This window comes from Lepeophtheirus salmonis, chromosome 4 (genome assembly GCF_016086655.4).
Source record: "Lepeophtheirus salmonis chromosome 4, UVic_Lsal_1.4, whole genome shotgun sequence".
NCBI classification, from domain to species: Eukaryota; Metazoa; Arthropoda; class Copepoda; order Siphonostomatoida; family Caligidae; genus Lepeophtheirus; species Lepeophtheirus salmonis.
Window position 1 is genome coordinate 4,249,777 of NC_052134.2, and position 23,982 is coordinate 4,273,758.

A 23,982-nucleotide genomic window follows, 5' to 3' on the forward strand; every position below is an offset into this window, starting at 1 on the left:
TTGGGGGGGGGGTTATTAACCCAAAAAACAGGACAGTCTAATAATGCACCATAATAATGCCTTTATTTTCAGGTAATCACTTTTGACGTTTAATTACTTAATATTTCAACGTTCAAATGACTCTCTAACCTTGATCTTTTTTTTCCTCATTCATCCACATATTATACATGTATGAATGTTACTTATGATGATATTGTGCTCCTTGGTAGGCAGCAGTCCCACTTTTTGACTTGATTGCTGTTCTGAGGTGATGTTGTTTCTGATTTGTTCCAAAGGGATAATTGCTCCACATAAATATCTACTATTTTCAGCGGGAGAATGATAATAGTAATTATATAGGATCCTTGGATAATTCTCAGATTGATTTATGATCTACTTACAAACTAACTTACTTGTTCCTTGTACTACGATCTATAGGACATAAGAAGTGTCCTTAAGGCAAAGGATCTGTATCTTAAATAATCTGATCTTAAACACATAGATTCATATACATAATTAATATTAGTTTTAAGATTTTAAAAGCATTTAGGCCTGATGCTTTAGTGTACAAAATAAGGGCCATATCATATTACATAAGGGCCGTGGCTAACTAATATATTTTTTTAATATAGCTGCATCAAAAAGTGAAGTTAATGTTGTCAAAATTGCAAAAAAAAAATATGTCAAAAATATTAAATTTAAATTTTTTGTAATTATAATTTTTTTTGTTATAAATATCAGTTTTGCTATACAAACAAAAAAAATGATTCAAATGTGGCCTTGATAAAAAGAAAAAGCTATCTCCTCCAACCCAAGGAATAATTCTAGTCATGGCTCTGAAAGAGAATTTTGTCTTTTTCTAATGTGCCGTTTTGGGGAAAGAAGTGTTGGGTCAATGACCATATTTGGTCAGATCTATTATAGGAGGGAGAAGGGGAAGGTAATTTTTAGATATATACATTTTGATTAGTATAAGATGATTTGAATCGGTTTTTGTTTGTTGATTTTTTTTTTCAACTTTATTTTCCTTTAAAGGCCATTTTTATAATACAGTCTCTCCTATTTACAACTGGACATTTCATTAATTTGTTAAAAAGTTGTCGGAAAGGATGTAAAATTATGACGAACCCGGGCAAAAAAACCTGGTTAATCCTCCTAATGCAACTAATCAGGTGTATACTCTGCACACAAGGATGACTAGGGGTGCAAATCCTTAGCATCTTTTTACATACGAGTTCTTGTTGTCAGCCTATATTTCATCAATTTAAATATCAAGAACATCACAGTTCATTTTTAGAATATACCCCTAAAACTATATTAAACAGATCAACATAACAAACCTATAAAATAAAATAATAAACAGAAAATAAAAATCTACATTTAAATAAGAATTTAAAACAGTTATATAATAGATGTAAGAACTTTGATCACGAATTTTATCGTAGAAATTACGCCTCGAAGATTTGTATCGTCATTTTAGCATAAATAATTTCTTGGGTTTTTGTTATTATGGTGTTTACTAGTGTTGGGGTTCGGTCTGGAAATCCTAGACCGGTCTGAGACCGTTATATTTTTTGTTGGACCGAATTAGTTCGGTCTAGATCGGTCCAAATGAAAAAATTGGTTTAGTTCGGTCCCCCAAAAAAATCGGTCTAGACCGATTTTACAGATGAATTGTTTATCACATGACATCATGTGTTTTTTCAAGTGAAATGACATTATACGAAGTTCAAATAAAGATAGCTCGAATTAACTTTGATCCGGCCGTCTATGTTCAATAACTTATCGTTTACTTATTGAGATTTTTTTGGAAAAAAAAATGAATGACAGTTGATCTAAAAAAAGGGTCTCTCGTAATATATGGGACCGAAAAAGATGGTTTGATGGGGATTTATAAATTTTAGTACACATTGAGCTCAGAGTAGAATTGAGGATTTTAAAAAAAAGAAGTAATTCCCGCTTGATACGGTGTGGGACTTTTAATATTCCCCGTCCTCCAATTGCTGCTGTTAGTTAATCTAAAGGAACGTGATGAAACATTATTTCAATTGTCAGGTTTTTCATATAAATTTTTGGGGGCTTGCTTTGACAACCGATAGGATTTACTACATTTTCTTTTGCATGAACAGAAGAGGGATGGGAAAAATTGTGGGAAAAATTCAAACTATGTACTTACACAGAATAAGAAATCATTATTTTTTTTACTTACAATATTATATTAATAATTTAACTATGCCCCTAAAGTCCTTACCCACACCTTCATAGACCAAAGTAAAAGGTTCATTCTGCCCAATCTACCTCTTTAATTTATTATTGTTCATCATCATTTTGCGGAAAACAGAGCCTCTACAACATCCCATACTCATAACCATAAGAGTGTGGGATTATTTTCCCTTTTTTTTGGTTGTATAGTCAAGTAGAATGCATGTTGAATGTATGGTACTTGGGTATTGTACAATCTCTCTATATGTACCTACAGATTATTACATGTACAAACCATGTAATAATGTGTTGATGATATCATCATATTATTGGGTGGAGTCACGTGATGATAATTGAATAGATAACCATTGATTTTTATAAACATATGTACATTATAGGATGTTATTATTACATATATGGTCATCAACACTAAAGCAAGCTGGTTTGAAATATTGAATTGTGTGCATTTATGAATAAGTAAAAAAAAAAAAAAACGATTTCTCCTTTTTTAATGTTTATTCAAGATTTTTTTTTTTTTTTGTCTTGATATACCATGTATTATAATCACTTTAGATAAGCCTGCTAAAACAATTTCGCTCTAAAATAATTATGGTTTAGGGAAGAATCTTCAATCTTAGAATATGACTCCTTGCATTAATAGCATTTTGCTCTGAAAAATATATTAATATTAATATATTGAAAAATCAGACGCGACACCAATGGCTATTATTATTATTATTTTTTTTTTTGCGGGGGGCAATTTGCCTAGAGATATTTTGTGCACAAATAAAAAGGTAGATCATCTTTTTAAAAAAGATTCACTTTTTCCTTGCATGAAGTTATTAGAATAATAATATCCCTGCGCGATGTTTTTCTCTAAAGAGAGCGTAGGTTATTAAGGGTTCATGGTTTTACGTATGGTTAATTAAAAAAATACATGGTTGTAGAATGTACATATTATCTATATGGAAAGTCGGCGTGCGGAATTATGATATGATGATGACTGTGGAGCACACACATGCAGTAATATAATATTTTGGTAGTCTACGCACACACATTATCTTTTTCCTAATGCTTTAGTTTGAATGAGATACTCTTAGTAGAAGGATGTGTAAATTTCTGTGTTCTAGTGGTTACGTGAATCATGAGAATTTTTAATTTATTTTTCAGATTTTTTGGACAGTATTGGATTGATCGTGGAAAATTCATCAAAGAAGGACTCTCTCAAAACCTTAATTATCTCCCTTTTCTCCTCTAATCCAATTCATCATGAGTGATTCAATCTGTAATGCTCATTTCATTGGGCGAAAGGTGGTGGAAGGACCTCTACATGATCGTGCTCTCTCCGTTATTGTCTCTGAGCTCATGAATTGTAAGACACGTGAGGGTGGTGATCAGCCCTGTCATTTAGAATGGACTGACTGTTGTTTATTGATACATTATATTAAAAAAGATGAGGGTTTCTTTGAGTCTGACGGAGAATCTGTACGGTCCCAGGATGAAAAGCCAAGTATTGTCAAACGGTCATTTTCTGAGGGAGAAGAGTCGGATACATCAAGTGCAAATAGCTCAGGTACAGATTCCTCAGATGAGACTCATCGTAACACTCCTTCGCATTCTCCAGAAACAAAAGCGTGTCCGACTTTTGATCTCAAGGAGTCATATCCACTCAACGACGTACTCATTTGTCACGCAGATAAAGACTATCGGAAATGTGTAATATGGATCGTAAGAAAAGGGCCTCAATTGGATGCCCTCGTTTTTCAATGTGCCTCAGAGGGACGAGTTCGTGACCTGTATCGCCAATATCAAGAAGGGCATCGAAGATCTAAATTAGAGAGGCAACGCAATGCTCGTAAGGTTGGTAAACGCTTCACTGGCTCAGCTGAAAGTATTTTGGAAGTGAATCCCAAGTCATCGGTGCATCGTCACAGTGCAAATGCAGACACAATTTGCAAATGGAATTTAATTCATCATACAGACAGTGATGGGGTGACTCATATCGAAGTAGAGACATCCAATAAATCAGATAAATCAAAATTCACACGAGAACTAGAGTCCATTCTTTCGAAAGAACTTAAATTCAGGTCTCCAAAATCAGGAGAAGGGAAGCCTCCTAAAAAATATGATCATCACCTATCCTTACGGCAAAGAGCTCCGGCATTGTTGCTTCGAAAGTTTGACGAAATGGAAGAAAAGGCTTATCGCTCTTGGTCTAAAACAGAGGAAGAACAAAATCGGAAAATTTGGTCAAAAGGGCCATCACGCCATCCCAAACGACCCGAAATTTGTACGGGTATTTGTCAATGCTGCAACAGTCATAACAACAACAATGCCAATAATAGTAATAACAAGCAAATTCTGGTTCCTACAAAGACTGGTTCTGAGCCAGTTAAGAAGCTTTACCCCAAGGATCAAGCTCCATCCACTGAACGTATACTTCGAAACATCCCTACACGCTACTTGACCATAACTCCTAATCCCATTCAGTTTGCTTCCACACAGCCACATTCCTTACCCATTTATCATGTTGGGCACATTGCCTGGGCTGCACGCTATCCTCCTATCGTGGACTATCCTGAATCTGTTTGGACTACAAGTGTACCTAGGGGGTCAAGTAGCAGTCTGATTGGAAATCGTGGCCGGTCAAGGGATCGGAACTCTAGAGACACCCTTCCCGAACCATCCAGACGTCGAGCCCAAAGTAAAAGTCCTGCTCGAAGTGAAGGAAACAATATTTCTCGACGTTTCCGTGAATTTGGTGACGCAGTCAAGAGTCGAATGAGTCGAAAGTCAACGCAGAACCCCATTCCCTCTTCGGATCCCTCAACTCATCATCATCTAAAGTCCAATTTGAAAAAACCCAGTGATTTATCCTCCTCTCCCGTATCTATGGATTCATCCTTTTCATCCTCTCAAGGTATCTTTGGGCAAGGAGGAGAGGAATTTCGAGGACATTCCATAAGCAGTAGCAGTGATAAAAAAGTTCATTTCAACAAATTTGCAACTGTTCAAATGATGGAATGATTAGAATATTTGTAGCTTTACTCTCTTCAATTTACTCACCTAATTTGTTGTGTTATTATTATTGTATATTTGTTTTTTGTGAAGAGATGTTTGAAGGTGCTTTATACTCTCAAAAACATCATTTTTTGTTTCTTTAAAGATTTAAACAAATGGTAATACCAAATTTTGAAACATAGTCAACTATTTGTTTTTTTTTCACAGAGCACTTTGAAGTCTATATTTTGATTCTAATTAAATAAGGATATACAAAAAACTTTATTTTTAAATTATTATTTGTATGTAATCCACGCATTTTCAATGGCATTCTATAAGTTTAATTTGAAAAAAAATATTATTTTTTTTCTCCACTAACATTTCTGTATTTTTACTTAATAAGTTACCAACAACTTTTTCCAAATGTTTTCACTTTTTGTGTTTCTCGTATTATTTTTTTTTTTCTTCTCTCCATTACTTTATATATTTTATATCATTCTTTAAAAAAATATAAATATATAATATATCCCATGTTCATGTATTTTATTTTTATTTTTTTTGCAATAAGTCTTAAGCAATAAATCAATAAGTATTCCAATATTAAAAAATAATAAACCACTTATGTACTTTTTATGATTTGAAAGTAAGTAAAAAAAAAAATATGTTCATTTCCGTATTGAGAAAAATGAAAATAAATTAAAGGATGATATTGAAAAGAATTTCACTTCGTAATCTGGAATTAACGTGTATTTGAATCACCATGGAGACTTTCGATCAAAAGAAAATCCCTTTTCTATATGGGATGCGTCAACATAAAAATAATTTCAAAAAAAAATCAAGACAAGACGAGGAGAAAATCTCAATTATTCTTTTAACTTAAAAACTTGAGTTAATTGTGAGTTTTATGTGATAATTTAAGATACTTAAGACCTTTAACTATAGTTTAGAACCTTTATTTGATTTAAGAAATTTATTTTGGACTCCATATGACTCTTTTTAATAAAATCTATACATTTATCATGCTGTTATTGTGAGAATCAATTTTAGCTACTTTGCGATTTGAAACACCTTCAAAGAGTTCTGAAGAATAATTTGTAAATCGGAAGGGACGATTATTCGTTAAAGAAAACAAATGTAATCCACACTCAATTTGGAAAAAATTATTCTAGCTTGCTGTTGACCTCCTAACAACACAACAGTAGAATAGAAAGATTTTTTATAACGAAATGCGGGTCACATATCCTAATAGTTAGAAACTTTTACGGATGTTTTATGAAGAAGTTTCATCGCAACCTCTCTCTCTCTCTTCTTAAATCCTTTTTGTATACATAATTAGTTGTATAAAAATATATTATATTTAAATCTCTTTTCGGCCTTTTTAAAGACCTCAATGCCATCTTCAAATAATATAAATGTTTATCCCCCCTTCTCTTTCTTCTTTAAATTATCCCAACAATGCCTTGAAGTTAATTGACTACACTTTAACAATTAAGTTATTATAATGATTCTCGAGTAGAAAACTTTTGTGAGTTTGTTGATTGATAAGTGAAGGACAGGATATATATTATAATAATTATATTAGTTAATATTATGTGGAGTGAGCCTTGCTTCTTTTTTGTCTAATAGAATATTATGTCTACAATATGTATTAAATTTCATAGAAATATGAGGCAAACCTTTTTCACCTAACCATTAAAGTTTGTTCCATATACATATATATATTTTTCTCATTTGAAATTTTTTTTAATGAATTTTTCCATAAGTATGACACATAATATCCCCAGTCAGTTAAAGCACTTATTTAATATTCTCCTTGGAACTCTGAAAGAATAATAGAAGAAGAAAATATATTATAATATGTAGCTAGTATTCAAAATGTGAGAAGGTTTAAATTATATTTTGTTCTTTATTTAAAAACAACAACATTTTTTAAGGCTTATGACCTTCAAAATGATATAATAAATAAATATGAGAGTATGGAGATGGAAGTGAGACAAGAGGGGAAAGAAGGAATCCCATTCTCGTCGAGGACTCCATAAATAGACTTTTCGTTTGAAGAAATCCTTATTAAAAAGTACAAACTCTTATTTACATACCTAGATCATCTGGAAAGAGATTATAGAATAAAATAATCAAGAGACTGACAAAAGTAGAGAGAGAAAGAGAATTAAGAATAGAATCAATCAGTTTCATTATATAAATCAGGGAATACTGAGTAAATACACCATGGAATATCCACGATCTCTCCTCAAACACTCATCGGATCGCTCATATCTCAACGAACCTTATAATACTTCTTATAGTGAAACATGTTCCTATAAAAAGTTACCACCTAATTTTGAACTTCCATGGGTCGACATCTATGTACGGACCTGGGGAAATGAGTTTTTCGTCCGTGTTCCAGATAGTTATATGCACCAGAATTTCAATCTCACTGGACTCGAGTCTATTTTACCCACGAAAAAGTATTTTTATGAGACTGTTGATTATATTATTGGTATACATTCAGATTCAGAATCAGACGGGAGAGTTTATATAGGGAGCATGGATACGGATATTAGAACGGCATCAGAGGTGATTTATGAACATATTCATGCAAGATTCATTATGACCCCTCTTGGAATGGAAATGGTCAAAGACAAGTTTCTAAACGTTGTATATGGGCGATGTCCTAGGATATATTGCCAAGGAACGCCGTAAGTACTGCACTGTTATAGGTCTCTTAAGAAAGATTTTTTATATAATTTAATATATATGGTAAAATGTTATGAACAAATTGCTAATTTTTCGTCTTAAAATACCTTTTTAATGATGAGACCAACCATTTTAATTCAGAGCAATTTATTGATACTCTCATTTAATTTTAATAAATTATGTTTACTTATTTGGTTTACATTTACGTGATATATATATATCGGTAAGGATTTGACCTTTACATTTGACCGGAGATTACTTATCAATTAATAATTTTTGTCGTCTTTGATTGAGATTTATCACTTAACCCCATAAAAAAATCCTTTTCGTTGCTCTGTTTAGAGTGATTTTGTAATCCATCACAATTTTAAATGAGGATCTTCTCATCCCTGAGGAATCAGTCTAGACAATATATATATACTACCATTTTTTGACAAATTGTGCAATCTTACTGCTACTAAAAATATTATTTCATAAAACTAGCTCAGAAAGCAAAAATAATAATAGCCAATTAATAAATGGACAGTGGGCATGCGTAGCTACTTAACTTTGTATCGCTCTTTTTTCCTACTGGAGTCGATCTTTAACAACTCGACTTCGATACAACCCTCAAAAATATAAATGTTTTTAAATTTTTAAAATATCAAATTTATTTTGAAAATCCAATCACTGTATATTCTTTCTCAAAAGTACAAAAATTCCTTCATTAAAAATTATTTTCAACTATCACAAGTACTGTAGAAGTTCTAATTGTATCTGCAAATTATACAAACTGCAACACAAAAATGAGATACATCATTTTAAATTAAGAATTTGGAGCCTGCTTACGATGATAATAATGCACAATTGAATATTTCTTAGATGGTATATGTCAGTTTTGACTATTTGATCGAACATAACTAATTGATAAGTATTCTTTGGCCCATGATAAAGTTCAAATGTCCAAATATTTTAATTAAATAAGACGTTGTGAGACGCAAAATAATGTTACTTGTACAATATATTTTCGTTCCCCTCTCAAACTTACAAAAAACTATTTAGATTTTGCTATTCTTTAGGACATTACCTATTGGACTATCAGATTGTTGGAGTGATCATTTAGGAGTCAAAATCTATTGTCCATCATGTGATGATATATATCATCCACAAAAAAGAGGATACAAAGATTTAAATGGTGCTGGTTTTGGACGATCCTTTCCTCATAACTTCCTGATGCATTACCCTCGTCCCCTTGTCTTCAAAAAACATAAACTGCAGTCTAGCCTTCATGGTTTTAAAATACATCCTTTAGCTTATTCTGTGCAACATAGCATATCCAAACGTTGGGATCGTAGATTTGTGCTCACTTCCTCCGCTAAAAGGCTCAAAGTAGGTACAGATGGAAATTTATGCTACTCCACTGATAATAATTTGGGAGACATATCCGATGCCGATCCTTCGGTCTCTATTCGTCAGAAAAAAAAGAAATATTCTAAAAGAAAGCCTGTTCCACTTGCAGATGAACATTCCTGAGGATGGATTCGTCATGGTGTTAATTAACAAATTTTTACTTTAATATTGTTTTTTTCAAACAAGATAAAAACCTTATCTTACGTTATATTTCTTAATATACATAATTAATGTTTTATATATACGTAATTTGATATAATTTTTTTAGAAAATATAAAGATATATTTTGAAGATTCTGAATGAGTTGTTTTTAATTCATTAAGTCTGAAGAACTCAGTGAGTAAGATAATTGTTTTTATAAGCAATTCACAAAAAAAAAAATCTTTAAAAAGAGTCCATGAATGTACATTGTACATAAATATAATTCACAATTAGCAAATCTACCTGTATAGATAGTAAACTGAATGAGACATGGTTGTTACAATATGGCGATTATGACTTTTAGCTCATAAGTGGGTGTTTAAATTTTTGCAATGTAAGTGCATTTTAATTCATATTACATGTATTCCTTATTTATGAGAATTGGGCTCAAAGATGATTTTTATTTTATTTGAATTTATCTTGCTTATATGTATGTATAAAGCGCTTTGTATCAACTAAATGCATCATTAGAGATCATTTCTGATTCATATTTAAAACTCATTAGTATATAGCTAGATGAAGAAATAAAGTCTGGATTCTTCTTCGTTTCCTTTATTGTATCTCGAAACCTTTCTTCCAAAAAAAAAAATTGGGAAAAGGAAAAAATCAATTGGCAATTAACCAATTATTTTGAATTATTATTTCAAAATAAGAAACCGAAAACGACTGATGTTTGACTTCCACCACGCTTTTAATATTGACGTCATAGTAGATGAGTGGTTACATATTTTGTCAAAATCTGTTCTTCTTGCCCAGCCGTTGGTACGATACATTAAATTGAAAGTTCTAGCCATAGTGGGGTCATAGACTATGAGTAGTTGCGTGTTTTGTCAAAATCTGCCTGTGTTGTCCAGCAGACGGTACAATAGATCAGATTGAAATTGATAGCAAGCCCGATTACATGAGGGTCTAACTTTATATTTATATTAACCTTTGAAGGAGAGTAATTCATCTGTCAAGACGTTTCAATTGATCAGCTACAATAAGTTGTGACAAGGCATGGTCAAAAGTTACTCCAATAATGATCCCCAATTCTACTTTGAGTCCAACATTGACATAAATTATAACTCTGCAACAAATCCTCACGGATACTCTCCGTTTTTTACGAGCGCACACGAATGTTCAATCAGGTTTTGAACATAATTGAACGTAGTAAGAAATAAGTTTACTACATCAAGAGTTAAATAATAATGACAACAGCTGAGGAAAAGAAAATTCATTCCATGGATTACCAATTCCAAAAAAAGCTGGCAAGCTAAAAAAACAACACGATTTACATCCCTACTCATGAGGTAGAGAGAAAAGAGGAGTATGGACTCTTTTTGATATATTATTACAAGTTGTCATTTGAAAAATATCATTTGACGTATTTTAACTTCACTTTATTAAATTATATTTTTTCGATAAATAGATAGTTGAAGTTTTAAATAAATGTAGTGGACATCCTTCATAAAAATTGGACAACGAGAACAAAAGATAAAAAATGAAATGTACAATTTGACTATAATTCCTATTTATTAAGTACTACTTAACTTCTTTCAAGCAAATGTAAAAAAATAAAAACATTTATATTTAAAAATCCAAGACATTTCTTCTGTTCAGGAAATAATTTATTAAGTTGTCTAATAAATACTATGACAACAAAATACAATATTTTATACAAATTTAATAACTTTCCGATTAAAATTTCTTAAAATGTTCAATTGGTTTGTTAAACCTTCATCTTTCGATATGAACAACTGAATTCATTATGACAAATTATGAAAGATTTTTTTAAATATAAAAGCAACTTAGAACAACGAATCAACAAATAAATAATGCCTAGACTTAGACTTTATAAAACAAAAGTTAGCAAAAGATACAAGGTATTTAATAGTATAGATCCAACTGATTAGAATATAAAATGTATACAAAGGTGAACATAATCAAATTGACAAATGAAATATAAAGTCCAAACTTCATCACAATCAAATTCTTGAACAACGATTTTATTAAAAAAAATTATTAAACAACTACCAAGCAAAATTCCTGAGGTGTATTTTTTTACTTAATTTTGTCTAAGAAGTTTATTGGGATTTAAATAATTTTCCCCGTTTTCAAATAGATTTCAAGAAATACTAAATGTTTCGCGATTATGAAAATACTCAGGATTGATGATTGAAGCACAGTGATACTCAATGAATCCCTAGATTTTTAAAATGGAAAATAAAACGTCTTATAAATTGACATCATCATAGATAGATAAGCTGGACATAGCTGCAAGAACAAGTATATTTGAAACATCCCTAGTTGCATACTCGAAAATGTCACATCCAATATGTCAACTGGCTTCTGAGAGCGGTCGTCCCTGATATTAATCTGTCTCTAGATATGATGATTAATTACCTAAAAGTTAGAAAAAATATACATTGATTTAAGCAGCAAAATATTAGGTATATAATTTTTCTTACTAGTTATAAGTTAAAAGGATTCTGATAGCCGTTAATGGACCAATTTAACAATACTGGTTGGAGGAGGAAACAAACAAAAAACAGAAACCAAATATGTTCAATACTGGCTTAGACGTTGTGTTGGGTAACTTAAGGAACTTTTACATCTAATTTATACTCTGAATATATCGTTTTTATTGTAGTTGATATAATGATCATATTTGTCTCAAAATCAATTAAGGATACCATAGTGTTGAGACACTATTTGGGGTCGAGGCCAACAGGTTGGGAATCATTGCCTGAATAATTTTAACTTTTTAGCCAAAAAAGTTATTTACAAACAAATAAACAACCTACAATGTAGATTCAATGAGTTCTAATAGCACAAGCTCACCGCAATCAACCTATTCAAGGAGAAACATAACTTATGAGGATAAATTCCTATTGGTAAAATATTATGAACTTTTTACTATTATGTAACTATATTGTAGTTGTAATTCATAACAACAACACGTGGTACTTACATTAACTCTTATATTTTAGAGTAATATTTGAAATCTCTAAAATTAATCATGAGGAAAAAATGAGGTTCTCACAAGGTGCATGATTTGAGGTGGTGCTCCTCCAAATAGTATCAGAACTCATTGGCAAATTTTTTATGTAAGTACTTCGGTTGAAACTTTAAAAGAATACACCTGTTACCTTGAGAAGATTTTTTGGCAACATAAAAATTGCTTATCTCAGAAGGTGTCACTTTTGAGATACTATAAATGACGTAACTTTATCAATTTCACTCCTGACGAGAAAAGTTTTTTTTTATCCAATCACAACCACGACTGTTGAAAATGGAATTATTTTTTTGAAAATTCTCTATTTTTCTGGTTGCTAACTGTTAATTATTATTTAAAGAATGATTAGTTGTTGTATTTATTGAATTGATAACACAAGTCAACAAAAAAAATATTCAATTCTATTAGTACTTGACACGTTCATTACGAATCTGTAATTTGTTTCTCCGTATCAAACCTGATTGTCGAAAAATTTCAATTTGAATTTTTAACCTTTTAGTTAGAAAAAAAAAAATCAGTAACCTACATGAAATTAGTTTATTCTTTGCACAATATATATTTATTTAAAACCCAGATTTGATACGGAAAAACTTATTAAAGATTCGTAATTAGCGCGTTAAGAATTAGAATGGAATAAAGTTTTCCTTTTTTTTTTTTGAAGAATCAAAATTTTTTGACTTGTTTAATTTATCAATATAAGAATTAATGACAAAGAATGAAATTATTTGAATTCCAAAAGAATGTCCTCAATTTGTATAAAAATCCAATGTTATACCCTTTTTGAATTTATTGATTGAGCTACTTTAAATCATAGAAGGGTAAACTCATGAAAACAATTAAGAGAAAAATTTTATAGAGGTAAAATATTCTATACAGAGAGCTTACGTTGAACAAAAGTAAGGGAAACTTTTTGAAACCGAAAGTTAGTAGACCAAATCAATGGAAAATATAGTTATTTTTACATTAATCACTCCAGATCTTGTATGTTTGTATTTGTGGTTGAACATTTTGAAAATGTTCAGGGTGGCAAAGTAAATCTGAAACAACTTTAACGGCTAATTATGAGACTTGTATAGGAGATATAAAGATAATTTTTTATACATTTGAAACCCACATTAAATTTAAAATGATTATTCATAATGAAAGCCTCCGTTCTCGATCACGATCTGTACACGGCACCTGAATGTCTTGTATGTCTTTGCTACGTCGTGCAAATCCATGTCCTTCATTTTATTGACGATGGAGGCCTTCAAACCTTCAACTGAGGCATAATTATTCTTGCAGGTGATCCCTATCCTACACCTCAGGTAAAAACCACAGGAGTTTAGGTCCAGGCTGTTTGATGGCCAATAAAATGGAGGAAGATCTCCTTGGTCACCATCTGGTCCTTTTGGAAGAAGTGGGGGCATAACTTATCCCTCCGTGCTGATGATCGCCAGGACCATAAACAAAGCCAGATTATTTTGTTTTCATAACTGATTGGACCTCATCAGGGTCCGGACAGATCCATCTATCGTTTTTACAATTCTGCTTGGCATCAATTGTGAAGATTTTTTCGTCCGAAAAAAACGCACGTAACCACATTTGCTCTTCATTTGGTTAATAAGGATATTATCTGTGCTCATTCTGTCTCCCTTATTCTGCCCTATTATCAGATGCTTTGAGGCTCTAACCCAAGACAAGAAATACATTTCAATCCCGAAGGCATTATTGACGATCTCTTTACTCACGTTGCAGTCTTTGGCCAGCCTAGCTATTGGTGTGTTTAGATGAGTGTCAACTGATCGTTTCAAGCCAGTTATGAACCTTTTAGTTTGGATTTTATAACATATTGTTGAATGTGATTCTCTCTCAGTCCTTCCCTACTCAGCAAAGGCCTTAATCACGTCATAAACTGTTGATTTTGGATATTTGAAGAAGGAAATTATCTCCTGTGGAGAGTGTCCCGCATGGCGAGCTTCGATGACGGAAATTCTCCGGATTATTTTCATGCTTGAAGGACGAGATACTCAAAATATTTATTATTAAATTCGACACCTAACACATTTAGCTTTTAACAAGTATAAAATATTTTATCACAAAACCTTGCAACACTCATAATTAGCCGTTAAAGTATTCCCGATTTGACTTGTCCACCCTGTACATAAGTCTCGCAACTGTAGAGGAGAAGAAATGTGCGAGAAACATAATGCTTAGTCGAAATATAAATCAAGGGATCATTTCTTTAAAAACATGCCACAGATTCTTAAAGCTATTAATGATTCTCTGGACAAATAATTATATTTGTAAAATAACAAAAAGAATAAATACCGTGGACCAGATGGTTTTCCGGTGCAATACTTTAATAAATATTGTAGGTAATTTGTTGGCTCCTCTATTAGAAATGGTTTATAGAGAGGCATTAAGATTAGGCAAATTTGAAAAAAAAAAATACTGACCGACGATCAATCTTGATACCTAAACAAGGAAAGGATCATAGGTGGATCGAGAATTGAAAGACCCTGACTATGCTAAATACATATGTATAAGTACACTACCTTTCCATTAGAAATGTTCCCTCCAGAATTTTTATCTAGAACACATTAATACTATCTAAAGTAATTTATCTGTTGAGGATTACAGGATTTTCTGAACGAATAGCAAAGAAAGTGGATACAATATGCCATCATTCTATTTTTCCTAAGCTAATTTCGTGGAGAAGAATATATACTTTATCAAGAAATTATGTGGGCTTTTGATGAGTTTCTGAAAATGAAACTGGAGGAGAAGACTAGCCAAGACTTAGATATAATGAAAGGCAATGATACATTTAAGTTCCTCCAAATCAAGGAGGACATGGGTATCTTTTGGTCGGAAAACGATGGAATGAATTTTGAAATTTCAAAAAAAGGTTTATCAACTATGAGGTGTAAAGAACCTGTGGATGGGAATGCAAGACTAGACCATATGACGAATCCATCAATTTTTATGGGAGAAGTTTTTCATAAAAACAGTTTTTTTTACGTTAAATGAACAATTGGAAAGGAGGGAAATTTCTAAAAAAATAGATTTTTATATAAAGGATATTTGGCCTGAGAGATAGTTTTTTAAATTACGTGAAAGGAACGAAGATCAAAACCATCCCAGGATTACTGATACTACAAAACAATCAGAAACACTTCTTACAGTTGATTCAGAAAAAGATCCTACAGTTACAATTAGAATCCAATGTAATAGATGCGTTGATACCCCACAGAATGTAGGATTGGATTTTTCATTATATTGGTTAAACTATCGAATTATTACAAGCACTCTCCCTTTTAGTATTACTCAGGCAAGGTCTATCGAAGAAAGGATTTGCTTCTTTTGTGGGAACAATATAGATAAGTCCTACCTTTTTTTATTTGAGTGAAAATAATGACACGGTTAATAAAAATACAAGGTTATACCATAACGCGTGTAGGACTGATGTTTGACTTCCAAAACGCTTTAATATTGACGTCATAGTAAATGAGTCGTTGCCTGTTTTGTCAAAATCTGATTTTCTTCCTGAGTAGTTGGTACTATATATCAAATTGAAAGTTCTAGCAATAGTGACGCCATAGACTATGAGTGGTTGCGTTTTTGTCAAAATCTACCTGTCTTGCCCAGCAGTCGGTACAATACATCAGATGGAAAGTTCTAGCACGCCCGATTACATGATGGTCTACTCACAGAGAATATACATATAGAGGTCTATCTACCGGCAAGCGCTATTGGTAAATGTGCGACAGTAGTGCCCTCAAACCTTCAGTGTGTATCACCAAGACAGATAAGTTAATAAATCTTTAAAAATTAAATATTTCAACAAACATTAATTAGGTAAGTTGGATATAATAAAGTTTAAGCCCCTTACAAGACACTTTAACATTGCTTCCACAATTTAATGGACTGATAAAACATTTCTCTACTTGAACAAAGAAAACTTAGCTCATTTACTTTTTAGTGTCCTTAATCTAAAATGAAAACGGGCGGAGGCACTTATTGTGCTGCGATAAATTGTTCCAACAATTGGAAAGCTAACCGTTTGTATTTCTTTAGATTTCTTCTTAACGATAATATCTTCAAAAGATAGATTTAGAATTCTCGTCGAGCCGATTTAAGAGGAAGGTCGAGTGAATCATGCAACGCTAGTCTTAGTCTTTGTGATAAGAATTTTGAGGACTGCATATCCATGAATTCTGCTTCAAAAAAAACAAAAAAAAAGAAGAAAAAGAATACTGATACCGAATGCAATTCACACTTTGTTGGATTTACCAAATCCTCCCCCCAAAGTCGACTTTTTCTGCTACGTATGCAAGATAAGAGCCATATTCGTTTTACTTAACTTGAAAGACATTCATAAGGTATGATTATGATATATACTTATATGAAGATATAGGGCTTTAAAAAACATTTTTTTTCCCCAGATAACATTTGCATGGATGTCTCTACAGTCTCTGTACCCAGTAAATCCGCAGTAATTTCTCAAATGCTAAAACTCAGACAGTAAATCTTTCTCAAAAATGGGACGATAAAAATATTTCAAAATTCAATGCCACAGCTACGCTTACAGGACCGTATCCTTTCAATATAATTTTCCATCACATAAGTTGCAAAGTGGATGTAGTATGCCCTCAATAGCTTTACGAATTCCATCTTTGAGGTCTTAAATCGACGCTGGGCTGTTGGCGTAGGCCTTATCTTTCACGTGGCCCCAAAGCATGAAGTTGCAAGGTGTTAAATCAAAAGATCTCGGGGCCAATTTTGATCACCTCTTCGAGAGATAATGCGGTCCGGAAACTTTTCCATTAAAAAAACGATAGGTTTGTTACTTATGTGGCACATAGCGCCATCTTGTTGAAAGTAAACGTTGTCCAGATCAATATCATCCAATTCTGGCCATAAAAAATCATTCATCATAAATAGCACAATGCATTCATTGTAACTTTTGCTCTAGCCTCATTTCCGAAAAAGTAAGGTCAAATGACCCCACCGATCCATAAACTGCACCAAACAGTTGAGGATGAAGATGCATTTACATACTAAATCTTGGGCTTTTTGAGCCCAAGATGCGACACTTTTTCTTGTTGACGTAGCCATTGATGTGAAAATGAGCCTCATCAGTCAAGATGATTTTTCGATGAAAAATCTGGATCCTTTTGATGCATTTCAAGGACAGAATCAGCAATGACACTACTGTGTAGATGATCAGCTGACTTGAGTTCTTGTGTTAACTGTACTTTATAAGCCTTAAGGCCCATGTTTTTATGCAAAACGCGGTGTAAAGACGTTTGTGGAATGCCCAATTCCAAAGAACGACAAGGAATGGACAAACCTGAGTTTTCTTCAACACTTTGGGCTACAGCAGCAATATTCTCATACCTTTTTTTGAACGACGTGTACGGGTTTTATTCTTCACATCACTGACTTATCCCAACAGCTCAAATTTTTCCACCAAGTTATGTGTTTCAGGTCGATCCAAAAACGTTCTAGTTTTATGAGCCGTCTCTGCTTTGTTATCCCATAGTATATTTTTATAATTTCAATTCGTTGTTGAAGTGTCTACTGTTCCATTTTTATTAATAACTTAGTTTGTACCTGTCAAATGAAATTAATTAGAGCTTCAAAAGTGACATCTACCGAAATAGCAGAATATTCAAAATAACACCTTTTATTGAAAACTTTATTATTTGTAAAACTAATATTGTTTTAAATTCCTTAGTGAATGTTTAATCCCATCATTTAACTTATTTATTGAATAAATGTAAATACATATTTAATGACTACAGAAACACTTCCTTTAATTATCTAATTTGGTCAATTGTGGTACGTATGGTTGGGATCAACTACATGGGAAGGTTCTAGCCTCTCCATTGGTATTGTACTTTAAATTGTCTTGATTCTATGCCTACTATAATTTTTAGAAATAATTGCCACAAATCTTGAGGATATTAAAAAAATATATATATATTTCACTCGAATGTGTACATGATATGGCCACTGTAAATATTCCACTTAATTGAAAACACATTTAAATTAGATTTGAACCAAATTATTTGTATGAACATTTTGTTTTAATTTTAATTATTTATGTACATACATACCAATGATATAATGTAAAATATTAAAAAATATTGAATATGAATTTAAGATTTAAGATATTTCACTTTTTGTTTCGGATTATAACGGGATATAACTCGTTGCAACCTTTCCTTACGACATTTATTCATTCTTATCATTGATATAATATTTCCATAGTATGTCACTTTTTTGACCCTAGCCAATACTTCCTGTATTATAAATAGCCTATTATTTTCCGAAGATTTGGGAGCATATTGGTTATAGAACCCTGTGTACATTTGTTACTCCAACTGTACTGAGCTGTAAGGTTTTTCTTGTTTACATTTCTCATTTTGTTGTGCCTACATATGACTCGACCTTTGAGTGCCTCCACAAGTTCTCTGAGTGATTTGCCTCATCACATAAAAAAACATCTTCTTTTGACATATCCTGGCTCTTATCAAAGTAGAAATCACTGCTCTTGGTTAATCTGATGTTATGCTTGTTTGTCCATTCATGAGACTTTTCCAATGGGAATAATCCATAATATCTACAGTCTAATGATAATTTATAACCGACAATTAAGTGATTAGCACTTTTTAAATTCGAATTACTGTCCTGTTTTTATAATTTTTCATTAATTATATATTTGTTATTAATCTTTAATATTACCATTTTTGTCTCTGTTCCGAACTCAGGAAGTCCTAGGGTGGATGAAATGAGTTTCGCCAATCAAGTTACCTTCGGGAGCTTTGTACTTCCAAAAAGAAGTATGGGGTGCTCTCCTTCTAAGAAACAAAGGCCTTCAAAAGATTATTTACGTTATATTGGGCGATTTTTTAATGGAAAATACCTTTGGCTTTATTAAGAAAGAAATCCCCACTCATTAGGCTTCAAACTTCAAGGCTCCATCTTTAAATCTTTTATGCTATAATTTTTTGGATCTCTCCGGGGGTAGAAAAATTGATGGAAATCCTTGAGGTTAAATCGGATGTTGGGATAGCTCAATACGGATCTGCAACGGGAATGACTATTTTTTTAGGGGGAAAGAGGGTAAGATAGAAAAGGCTGTAATTGAATTCGGATTAATTTTATTTTTAGAGTTTATCTCAAATGAAGGATATATACATATTCGATTATAAATTAAAATATATAAAGTATTAAAATTATGCTTGAATTTGTGTTCCTTTAATTTTTAGTAATTTGGATAGTCCAAATTAACGATCATTGTCGGAAAAATTGGTTAAAACGTCGTGTTCTTTCTGTATCACACCTTCCATATTTGTTGTTACATCTGCAAGAAAATATTATCACTTGTACTTTACTAATGATGGCTTCTACCTTAAAAGCCGTGGGAAGATTCGGATCGGTGGCCACTACCCAATCAGTTTATGACGTCGAGACTTGTTGCTTTGCTTTTAATTTTACTCAACACATCCTTACCAAAGGATTCACCCTATTACACTTGGAGAAAATATGTACTGACGTTTCTATTTTCTCGCTACAGAATGTGCAGTTCATACTCTCATCCTCTTTATCCGAATTATTCGTTTAAATGGATGAGTTTGCGATTCTGTAGCAGAGCCATTTTTGATTTAAGGAAGTAATAGGTTTTAAATAGTATTTTTGTACCGAAGTCAACCCTTGGGAGACCTAATCTGTCCAACCGTTTGGTTACCAGCTTTTCTGCTGAGGATTTTCTCCTACCTAGTAGTTCCGTTCTTATTCTTTTATTTTTTATTGTCTCCAGAGCTATGAAAAAAGTAGTTGGTGATCCAAAACACCTAGTTCCTTTGTACTTGAGGACAATTGAAGTAGTCCACCTGTGAGTTATAAAGTTTGAAAGGCCAACTCCTCGTTCATTCCAAAACCACAGTTCTCCAGCAGTAGTAATATTGAAGAATGAATAGTATTCATTCCTTGTATCCCGTTTTGTGTTATAGTTCAGGGGGTTCTTCTTCGCCTAAGATCTTGCTACCTTGTAAAAATATTTCTGAACACCCTTTAGACATTCTTTCCAGTACCAACTAAGCTTATTTTTCACATGAAGAAGGTATATTGGCCCTTTAAATATGTTTTCCTTGAAAGTGCTTCCTCTGGTTTCTTTGTATTTTGACTTAATTAATATCACCCAAAACCCTTTCCTTGTATGATTACCTTTGAGCCACATAATGTTCAAGGTTCTCGAAAAAAAAACCCAGGTCGACAAGTCCTAAAACCCACTTTGAGGTTGAACCAATCAATCTTGATAAGGAAATATACTTTCTTCGTCCTTCCCATAGAAATTGCCCTCTCTTTGCTGTGACTATATTGCAAATGCTTTCTGTGAAAGGGGAATATCACAAAAGATGCACAATTTTTGGTAGAATTTTTGGTTCTATATGTATCAATTTTGTTTATCCTAAATGGAACTAACCCCTCGACTGATTTTGTAATTATGCTTACCACTTTATAGCCGGTTTCGTATAATGCTTCTTGTTCCCTTTGGCGGGAAAATATAAAACCCAACAGTGATGAAGAGTCAACGTATTCATAGGAAGGAAACTCCTCGATAAGTTCATTTTCCATAGATGTAAGTACTTGGGTCTTTGATAAGTTGACCTTTAATCCAGATTCCTTTCGGAATTTGACTATCAGCCTTTCTAGTTTTCGCAAAGCTTTTTTTACTATGCCTCATGAACCAACAATAAGTATAGAGACGTCGTCAGCAAGTAGCATTATCCTCAATGACTTCCTTCCTATTTTAAGACCTATGATTAATGGATTATAGATCACTTTTTCATTTAACAGATGAATTTGTATAATGAACAATGAAGACGATAGTGGGTCACCCTGCTTGTATCCTTTATTTATTTGTATTTTTTTCTTATTGCCTTGAAGATCGAGTATTGAGAAATATAACCTAAAAATTGTTGCCGCTTTTGAAATGTAATTCGGAGGTAGACCAGCCTTATATAATTGGTTTACAATAAATTTATTGCTCATATCTAGTCAAAAGCCTTCTCAAATCCACAAGTATCACTACAAATTTTTTGATTAGTTTTTCTAATCATTTCCTGGAAAAATTATTTATATATAGCCTATAAGGGGCACTTCATGTTCACCACTAATGAAATTTCATTAAAAATCTGTATCGAAAAAGAAAATATATTGGCAAATAATGGGAGTGAGTGATCATTTCAAGAAGAGACAGAGGGCATCACTTATCTAATGAGATACAGAGAAAGTGGGCCCTTAAAAACAAAAATGTTGTTTTCAGGGATTAAGGAAGACCGAACTGGTCGTTTAGGTGAGAGATCATTTACTCGCGTACCGATCTGATCCCTCGAAGTAAGACTTCAACTCTGCTGAAAGTACTCGAACATAATCTTCAAATAAGTCCCCTCAGTTTAGTCTCCTCTGTGTGACTCAGCCTCCACCATTCACGCTCTCCGGACCTCGACGAGGTCATTGTTGGACTACATGGCCTGACGAGTTTCAAGCCTACTCCTCACTCTTTGGAGGCCTGTCTCCCAAACGCAAAGCTGCACTCCTTCTTCATTGTGCTGGGCTGGAATAAGGCCATGATTAAGCCCTTGGAAGATGAAGACGCCTATACTGCGCCCTTACGCGCTATGGACGAGCTCGTTTCCCCTGTTGAGTCAATCCTGTTCGAGAACTATAGGCTTTATAAATTGAAGTAAGCACATGGCGAGCCCTTGGATGATTATGTGACGAGGCTTTGTACCGAATTCCACTTTTGCAAATTCCTTTTTACTGGTACTACGCCATGTGATGAGGTTGTTATTATTTAGTCTATACTGAAGCACGTTTCCTAAGCTTCGCGAGCTGATGTTCAAAAAAGATCTTCGAATTGGAGGAGTTTGTTTAATTGGGCAGAACACTAGAGACTATAGAGATGTTAGTAGACAGTTCCGTTATGATATAGGAATAAAAGGGTCCAAAAGGCTATGCTAGTCTCCCTCTGCTCATTAATGGCTCTTAGAAGGGCGTCTTTGAGTTCCTAGTTAACGATGTGGCCAGCCTATTTCATCTTTCCAAAAACTCTCGTTCCTCTGTGATCAAATATGGATCTTAAACCTGAAATATAATCTCTGACCTCTGATTTCTCCCACATCTTCTATGTCTAGGGTCGCAAATCATTTCAAACCCTTTAGCGCCCTATTACTCTGGCTCTGCGAGACAAAGTGATTGTTGAACTGACTGCCATGATTAAGTGAGGCACGTTCGAGAATGTTCAAAGCTCAATATGTGCCTCTCTTGTCGTCGTTGTTCTGAAGCCTGACGGTAAATTTTGCATATCTGCCAACTACTCTCAGACAATCTCTCCGTTCATCGACAAACTCCTTTACCCCCTGCCTTATCCTGAGGAACTCTTTGCAGGTTTGGCTGACATATTGTATTTCAACAGAATTGATTTTTTGTCTCGAGCAACACGAGCTTGACAAACAATCCAAATATTTTCTTACAATTAATATACCTCTTGCCCTACTAAGCTTCAACGTCCTTCCCTATGGGCTTCCCTTCACGCCTGATATTTTGCAAGCGGCTGAAGAAAGGCTCATGTTATGGTGTATCTAGACTACCTACTAATATTCTCAATTTCTCTGCCTGAGTACTTATGTACCCTTGGTCTAGTCTATGAAATAATATCTTTGGCTGGTACCCGTTTGAATAAGAAGAAATGTGTTTTCGTTAGCAAGGAGTTGGCCTACATAGGGTTCAGAGTTTCGGAAAGAGGCTAATCCACGGATCTGGAACTTGTTTACCCTATACTGTACTTCCCTACTCCTTCCTCGTTATCCAATATCAAATCTTTCCTTGGTCTGGTCCAATTCTATGACACCCTCCAAAACCTCTCCTCTGTTGTACGCGTCTCCTCTGCATGAACTATCTAGACCACTGCCTTTTAATTGGTTAGTGCAGGCTGATATGAGTTTCTCTAAAGTTAAGCAATCTAATGTTTCTAATGCAACTCTCCTTATCCGACCCTATCTTTATTTATCTCAAAGGATGCACAGACCTTTGGACATTCCTGTTGACAATTGAGACAATGTGGATAAACTGATGTGTTTGTCAATCTCTTCCTCCGATGCTACTGAAGACAAACTCCAAAAAGCAGTCAAGATTGATTCACCTCTCTGACTCGCTCTGCAGGCTGATATTTCCACTAAATGGTCCCGTGTATCCGACAAACCTTATCTCTCTAAACGTTTTTGTCTTCTCTCTTAGATAAGGATTGTTGTTTTGTGGCATTTGTTTAGAGGTATGCTCCTCCCTCCGTGTAAAATTCCTGGATTAGCTCAATATGTCTCATTGTGTTGGGGTGAAAAGGAAGGCTGTCACACGTACAAAGATCTGGTGGCCTGGTCTTGATGATGACATCAGTAACATCATTGCCGCAAGTAGGACGTGCCAAACTACTGATTCGTCTCCTCCTGCCAAATTTATATAATTTC

The 23,982-nt window shown here is 33.3% G+C and overlaps 2 protein-coding genes across 4 annotated transcripts in view; both read left to right on the forward strand.

The window, feature by feature from the left end:
* LOC121116409 (uncharacterized) overlaps positions 1–5,796 on the forward strand; it is a 144,710-nt gene extending 138,914 nt beyond the window's left edge. For all 3 annotated transcript variants that reach the window (XM_071887549.1, XM_040710665.2, XM_071887550.1), the window contains one exon: positions 3,352–5,796. In XM_071887549.1, coding sequence (XP_071743650.1) covers positions 3,451–5,208 — 1,758 coding nt within the window. In that variant the 5' untranslated portion in view covers positions 3,352–3,450 and the 3' untranslated portion in view covers positions 5,209–5,796. The remainder of the gene's footprint in view (positions 1–3,351) is intronic.
* A 1,515-nt stretch (positions 5,797–7,311) lies between these two features.
* Positions 7,312–9,564, forward strand: LOC121116495 (casein kinase II subunit beta). The gene is made up of 2 exons (XM_040710751.2): positions 7,312–7,877; positions 8,934–9,564. Exons 1-2 carry the CDS (start codon positions 7,408–7,410, stop codon positions 9,385–9,387), a joined length of 924 nt encoding a protein of 307 aa, XP_040566685.1. The 5' UTR covers positions 7,312–7,407; the 3' UTR covers positions 9,388–9,564.
* Positions 9,565–23,982: the final 14,418 nt, after the last annotated feature.